The sequence below is a fragment of the Saccopteryx bilineata genome, chromosome 4, assembly GCF_036850765.1.
Source record: "Saccopteryx bilineata isolate mSacBil1 chromosome 4, mSacBil1_pri_phased_curated, whole genome shotgun sequence".
In the NCBI taxonomy this organism is placed as follows: Eukaryota; Metazoa; Chordata; class Mammalia; order Chiroptera; family Emballonuridae; genus Saccopteryx; species Saccopteryx bilineata.
This window is the reverse complement of record NC_089493.1, coordinates 12,192,613-12,200,731: the sequence shown is the minus strand read 5'-3', so window position 1 is coordinate 12,200,731 and position 8,119 is coordinate 12,192,613. Positions and strand designations below refer to the sequence as shown.

General features: G+C 37.2%; 1 protein-coding gene across 3 annotated transcripts in view; it reads right to left on the bottom strand.

Moving 5' to 3' along the window:
• Nucleotides 1-4,477: 4,477 nt before the first annotated feature.
• The window catches only part of ATXN3 (ataxin 3), a 39,321-nt gene continuing 35,679 nt past the window's right edge, over nt 4,478-8,119 (bottom strand). For all 3 annotated transcript variants that reach the window (XM_066273845.1, XM_066273847.1, XM_066273846.1), the window contains one exon: nt 4,478-6,168. In XM_066273845.1, coding sequence (XP_066129942.1) covers nt 6,074-6,168 — 95 coding nt within the window. In that variant the 3' untranslated portion in view covers nt 4,478-6,073. The remainder of the gene's footprint in view (nt 6,169-8,119) is intronic.

Sequence of the window (8,119 nt, the reverse complement as noted above, 5' to 3'; positions counted from 1 at the left end):
TTTCAGACACAAGGAGAACTGGAACAATCTTGAGAGAGAACAGGGCACCAAAGCTGATAGTCCAGCTCAAAAAGTCCTTATAGCAGGGCTGGCAAGTGAACTGTAGGAGCAGGAATCTCAAAAGGGCAAAGGGAAGAGGCAAGGAGAGTGTTAGGCCTGCAGGTGGGCAAGGGCCTGGTTAACCTGAAGCTCTGTAAGGAGGCCTGCTAGGACCAGTGGGTAAAGGAAATGTCAAAGGGACAGGCTGAGGTCAGCTGGACCCAAATTACTTATAAAATGAATGTTGAACATTTGATGACACCCATACAAAATGGTTAAAACGGTCACAAACATGCAAATCTTCAGGGAACGGACCCCCAAATTCCCTTTTTAAAAGATGATTTTAGAAAACATACGAAATAGGCCTTCAAATCAACATATTTCACAAGGTCCCCAGGTGGCATCTGAATTCGATGAATAGGTTGTTTTAAACACCAAGCTATTAAGTTGCAGTAAAAATATCATATCATCAATTTGAAAATTTTGTTTCAGTATGTGCTCATCCTTAACTGAGGCTAAAATGGACAAACTTCATTTTCAAATTTGAGGACTCTATAATCCTCAATCAGTCCAGCTAGATAGAGTTCAATTATTACAGTTGGATTCTGGTGTCCCAAGTTGAATAAAATAAGAAAAACATTGTTACTAATATCTATATTAGTATACAAAAATTGTTACTAATATAGTTTAGCCCTAAGAGATAAAAAATAATTGAGCAGGCCCTGGCCGGTTGGCTCAGTGGTAGAGCATCGGCCTGGCATGCAGAGGTCCCAGGTTCGATTCCCGGCCAGGGCACACAGGAGAAGCGCCCATCTGCTTCTCCACCCATCCCCCTCTCCTTCCTCTCTATCTTCCCCTCCCGCAGCTGAGGCTCCATTGGAGCAAAGATGGCCCGGGTGCTGGGGATGGCTCCTTGGCCTCTGCCCCAGGCGCTAGAGTGGCTCTGGTCGCAACAGAGCGATGCCCCAGAGGGGCAGAGCATCGCCCCCTGGTGGGCGTGCCGGGTGGATCCCGGTCGGGCACATGCGGGAGTCTGACTGTCTCTCCCCATTTCTAGCTTCAGAAAAATACAAAAAAAAGAATAATTGAGCAAACATTTTAAAACTTAGTTTCAAATAAAAATGTGGGATTCTTAGCTTCTTAGAAAAGATCAGAGGCTGGAGAAACAAGGCCCTTCCGCAGCAGTTAGCTGAAACAGGATCAGTGGCTCCTCGGGCCTGCTTCCATCACCACAGTCGTCCAGAAAACAATGCTGAAAACAAAACAAAAACAACAACAATAAAACAATGCTTCCCTGGCTGCTCGCGAATCTCCTTGGGGTCTTATTAAACACACAGGTTCTCAGTAAGTCGAGGGGTGGCCTGAAACTGCTGGTGCAGATGCTGTTGGTCCTCCAACCAAACTTTGAATGGCAAGGCTATGAATGAACAGTAAACACAAAATCGAAAATAAAAAAGGAAACATCATCTTTATTTAATAATCTTTGATATTTAAAATACAACTTATCGAACATCCACATTAACAACAGACTTCTCAGTGTTCAACAGTGCTTTGGAAGCCCGGCATTTCTAAGGACCAGACAGGAAGGCCTGTGTGTGTGATAACAGCAAAATAATCCAGAGAGGGGGACACACAGAAGGGCTGCAGAGTTGAGTCCTGAGCAAATGGCACTGTCACATTGTCACAGTGCGCTTGTGTCATGGCCAAAAGACAATGCTTTTTATTTCAGATAGTTTTTGTACATGAATTTCAAAATAGTTTATACAGAAGAGTAATTTTTAAGTTATTCTTAGTAATCCAGTGTTGAAGAAATTAGATAATCACATTCAAATGTACGTTCCTCTTTAAAGAAAAAAAAGCATTAAACAAAATTCCCGGAAACATTCACCTTTCAACTATGCAAGAGACAACCGAAGTGCTTCCTAAATATCATACATCAGGAATTTCCACATATATCTCACTATTGATCCCTATTCCTCGTCTGTGAGTCCACAGTCTGAAAATATTGACACCTTGTTCATTAGCATGCCAATTACTATAAATTTAGAAGTGATGTTACTAGCATTAATTCTTAAAATGCCATATTATTTTGTAAAAAAAAACAAAACATCAAAGGTTTTCTTCAAGTTAAAAAAAAATTCAGGAATTAACCAATCATGTCAATAATCTTTTCATTCATGAAAGCAGAACGGAAAATATTTTTGTTATGAATAAGACTTTAAAGAACAACACAAGCCAGTCCACTTCTTCAGCAAAAGGTGCTGGTTGTAAAGGAGCCAGGAATGAAGGGAAGTTTTTATTTGAAAATATGAAAAATTATCTACACTATTGAGATGATTAGTCGATCAATCTGGTTTTCCTTAACCCTGTGAGTAGTGAGTTTTTTTTCATGCTTGCTGACCCCCAGGAGTTTTTTTCAAAAAATGAAATTAGTTCCAGTTCCAGTTTTATTAACTAAAAATCATGTTTGTTTGATAACCAATTTATGAAAACATGAACATACATTAGCTTTTTTTTTTAACATTTCTTTACACATTTTTAATCTAAATCAATCATTCTCTGGATGGTCAGGAGGCACAAGGACACACATGAACGTTCGTACTACTCAAGGGTTAAATAAGATCACATTCATAACATCTCTATACTTATTAGGGCCCTGATATAACAATTTATTCCGAAAGTAGTGGTCATAGGCCTCTCTAACTGCAGGTCAAGTTTTTTTAATAGGAAGCCATAAATATTATTGAATATTCTTAAGAATTTAAAACATCAAGATTTTTCAGCTGAAGATTTTTCAACTATTATATTTTACTTATGTACAGAGTCAACAGAATCAACTCATTTTAAAATTTGCACAGGTCCAATGGGCCAATTTTAAGACATTTTGTAAACCTTGGCACTAGCATGATACTATTTAAATATACTATCAAACATACAGACATTAAAAGTGTGATTTAGTACCCTGGCTGGGTAGTTCAGTTGATTAAAGCATCGACCCAATACGCCAAGGTTGCATGTTCAATCCCTGGTCAGGGCACATAATGAGAATCAACCAATGAATGCATTAAAAAGTGTAACAACAAATCAATCTTTCTCTCTCTCTCTCTCTCAAATCAATAAAAAAATTATTTTAATTACTTAAAAAATGTGATTTAGGCTCTGACTGGAATAAAATTTACTTCATTGAACTTAATATTTCATGAAACATTATAGACTATTGGTAGTTTTGCCTACAATGACTCTCAAATCAATTGACTTTTTTCCTCATTAACTTTGGCATGAATAAAGTCTTAATTAAGAAAAATCAAGTTTTAAAGAAAAAAAAGCACCTCCTTATTCTGTGAATTATAAATCATTTGGCCAAGATTTTAACAGTTGAAATGTAGTTTACCTACAGCAACCGTTTCATTTACAGTACTGAAATATTGGTAAGTTCATTATGGTAAAAATGTATATTGATGGTTTTAGATTAGAGGTTAAATATTCTGAATTTCAGAAACATAAATAACTACTTATTAAATCCATGACATCTCAAAATATAAAAGTGGCGTTTCCAAAGCTTGTTTAAACTTTTCTTGAAACTCTAGCACTGCCGCAGTATGTATTTTGCCCTGGCAATACAAATTATACATTAGAAAAGTGATACCAATAGTTTAAATATTAAACATTAAGGTGTTCCCAATTGGTAAAACAGAATGGAAATCTTAATATAAAGTTGTTATCAGGACAGTTACTGTAAATTTCATTGTTCCTGACTTTCTTGCAGGTGGTGTATAGTAAGTAACAGTTCCTGATGCTTGAACTATAGCTTTGTGCAACTTTTAAATTTTCTGATACTGTGGTTATGAGCACTGGCATCTTTTCATACTGGTCCATCAATGGAATTTCAATGTTCAAGTAAATTTAACCAATCCAAACAAGATGGCAGTGCACTTGTGATTCTGGAGCCACCTGCAGAATACTACATCACAACAAACTAAATAAACACATTCAAATGTATCCAGTGTGTGCTCAGCTTTGCTTTAAAAAAATCCCTAACAAATGAAGGTCAACGTCAACGTGCCTTATTTTCTTAAAGGCTTTACCAAGGGTGTGTAATATAAAAGAGCTTTAGAAACTCCAAGGTTAAAACGTATGTGTTTTCCCTCACTTTTGTGTTAGGTAGCTCATCAATTCAAATGTATGAAGAGTTTTATGGAACTTTTCAATGAGAAAAGGTCAAGGCCAAACACGTTTTGGTTTGTAAGTCTTGAGATAGTAGTACGAAACTCTAAACGTCCCTTGCAGTTCTAAAGTTTTATAATTCTTCTAAAACATTTTCAGTTCTCGGAAGAAAACTAGATTTTAAAGTAAAACTGTCTAATTTTATGTAAGGGAAACTTCAGAAAACTTCATTTGGCACAAAATAATGACTAAAAAAATCTCTTTCCAAGAAAAATCTATATCATAATCATAAATAAAAGGCATTCTCATCTCTTTTTACTGAGAAATCTTAAATCAAAACAATTTCCCTGATAAAATGTGTGCAGCCACACACCAGTATGGCAACATATCATAATTTAATTTTCTAAGTCATCGGCTGAAATTTCTTCATAAGTTTTATCTTATGAACAGTCAACATTCAAAAGCACTTCCAAAGGGGATGGAGAATGAAGGGTGTGGAGTAAATAACAGAATCTAGAACACCCACTTCTGAGAGACATGATGAATTTCCACCTAAATCTCGCCACTGCACTGACCTGGCAAGAAACTCTCTGTGCTTCCCAATTCAAGAATGTTTATCAAAACTAAAGGCTTTCTTATTTACAGACCCAACCAGTAGTGTGTGACTTCTATAATTCTTAAGCCATTTAAACATGATGCAAATGTTAAATCACAGTATAAATTTAAATATCCTTTTGTTAGTAAATTATTTTCATGTTCCAGATCATCATCTCTGGCAAGCGATACCTACTAGATGTCCAGCAGAAGCAGGCATCTACACTCCATGACTCAGCTGGACACAGAACAGATAGCTCCCATCACAAGAGAAAAAATACTATACAATGAATCTGCTACTACAACTAAAGGCCAAATTTTGTCTGTCATACATTCATGGTGGGTATTATATGCTGTCTTCCAACAGGAGGAAACTTGCTTGCATATTATGCTTCTGCTTTTCTCAAATGGAAAAGAGGAAATAACAAGGTGCTGGAGGGAGGAGCCCAACAAAGCTGCAGAGTTCTGACGTAACTGAGACGCCAGGCACAGAGCATCTGGCAAAGGATGTGCTCACATACTTTGAAAGTGCTCATTTATTCTTAAATACTTGTGCAGAGATGATTTCAGAGTTTAGGAATGCACGAGAATCATGAAATAATGATCCCATCTTGGAGGGCTTAAAAAGCAAACATTACCATCTCAAGAAACTTTATAGCAAGAAAAATGACCATCTTTTAAAAGTGTTGTAGAAAAAATACAAACCAAGTACAGAGAAATTGTGCTCAGAGACAACAGGATGAGAAAACAGGTGCATAACACACAGATGGAGGGAGAACACGTATCCTTCTGGAACCGTTACTATTATTGACATAGAGAAGAGACACTGTCCTGAAAGTTTAGTCAATGAGACACAGAAGCAACTATCAGGCGGTGAAAGTGAAGCAAGTTACCTACGCAGCAGGGAGAAGAAAAAAGTATGGAAAAGGTTCTGTGGTAAGAGCTTATTAGCTGGTCTGCGGATCCAAGAAAAACGCCCTAATTTTAAACACGTTAGATATTGCACACTGAAAAATGAAAAAGGGACATTGAGAAAACTATTTTAAGTGTATTTAATTGCTGAGTGCCTCTTTGGCTAGCATTTGAAAGATCTTTATTTAGTCCTACCACTGATGCATTTTTCTGCTTTCCTATCTTTTTGTCTGCAAACCACCTAAAAGTTTCTTTTCTCTGGTGAACCTTGTTCTCTTTGACACATTACCACAATGGACCCTCTGCTTCGATCATACAGGATAATGTTAGAAAGTATGAATATTTTAGAGATTTGTAAAAAGGATTATTTTTTTTCTTCTGTTGTGAAATTGTTTTGAACAGTTTCTAAAGACATGGTCACAGCCGCCTGAAGCATGTCTTCTTCACTCATAGCATCACCTGGTGGAAAAGAAAACACGTATTTCTTAGAATTTTCTGGGAAATTATCGGTCATCAAAAGGTAAGCTCTTAGAAAATATATTTGTTTGACTACTACAGTTTCCTTTCTGGTTTCTAAAATTTACATATAGTAAAATTCACTCTTTTACAGTTTTATAAGTTTTGACAAATGCATACAGTTGAATAACCACCAGCAGCACCCAGATACAGACTGTTGCACTGTGCCCCCAAATCCTCTTGTGCTGCCCCTTTGTAGACAGTCCCTACCCCCTAATCCTAGTCAACCACTGGTGCAGACTCTGCACTAGTGTCCCCTTTCCTGCATGCCGTCATAAATGGGATGATACGTCTGTATGGTGTCTTTAGAATAGAACTTTTTCCACTGAGCAGAGTGTACTTAACAAAATGCACTCTAAGTGAAAGAAAATTTAACTTTGTTGGGTATCTCAACAATTCGTTCCTTTCAAATAGATTTGTTTTGAAATATTTATTCACAGAAGTTGCAAAGATAGTTCAGACAGGACTTGTGGACAGGGTGGCCCATTTGCCCCAATCTTACGTAAGTACAGCTCAAGCCCAAACCTGGGTATTTACGTTGGCACAGTGTGGTGTGTAGTTCTATGGTGGCTCAGCATATGTGCAGATTCGTGTACCAGCACAGGACAGAGAACTGTTACAGCACCGCCAAGCACTCCCTCCGGTGTCCCTTCGTGTTCACACCCTCCTCTCCCCGCTACCCTCCCTAACTGCAGGCAACCACTACATTGTTCTCTTTCTTTAGAAATCAGTCATTTTTAGAATGTTACACAAATAGCATATTATATAAGACCTTTTGAGGGTTTTTTTTTTTGCAGTCAGAATAATGCCCTTGAGAGTCATCCAAGTTGTCCCATGTACGAACAGCTGGTTCGTTTTTAACCCTGAGTAGCATTCCATAGTGTGGATGTACTCACTTATTTAACCATGTAGGAAATTTTGGTTGTTTCCAGTTTGGGGTTATGACAAATAAAGCTACTATGAATATTTGTGTACAAACTTTGCATGAACAGTTGTTTTCATTTCTCTGGGGCAGATGCCCAGGAGTAGAACTGCTGCTGGGTTGTATGATTAATGTATATTCAGTTTTTAAAGAAACTGCCGAGTTATTTTCCAGAGTGGATGTACCATTTCAAACAAAATGTAGAAACCTGACCCCCCTTTACCTCTGTATTCCCCCATTTATAAACTGCCTTAAATATTTCCTATTCAATATATATGTACTGAAAATCAAATCAATGTTAGAGTTCTTGTTAATTATCAAACAACTGAGAAAACTCAAAAGAAAAGACTATTGTGTTTACCTCTATTTTTACTCTATTGTTCTTTTACCCTCCCTGATGTTCCAAGATTACTTCTTTGGCATTTCTGTTTAAAGAACTTCTTTTAGCCATATTTTAGTGTAGGTCTGCTACGACAAATTCTCAAATTTTCCCCTTCATTCCTGAAGGAAACTTTCACTGTATATAGAAATCTAGGTTGGGAGTTCTCTTCTTTAACTGTGCCATTTCCTTCCAACTGCCAAGATTTCAGATGAGAAATCTACTGTCATTTAAATTGCTGTAAGCTAAGGTATTTCCAGTTGGTTTCAAGATTTCTTTCTCTTCTTTTTTTAAAAATTTATTTATTTATTCATTTTAGAGAGGAGAGACAGAGAGAGAGGAGAGACAGAGAGAGAGAAGGGTGGGATGAGCTGGAAGCATCAACTCCCATATGTGCCTTGACCAGGCAAGCCCAGGGTTTCAAACCGGCAACCTCAGCGTTTCCAGGTTGACGCTTTATCCACTGCGCCACCACAGGTCAGGCTCTTTTTGTCTTCTTTTTTTCAGAAATTAAACTATGTGTATCTTGGTATACATTTCTCTGGGTTTATCCTGTTTGAAGTCCATGGATTTTTTTAAATTTAAATTTTAAT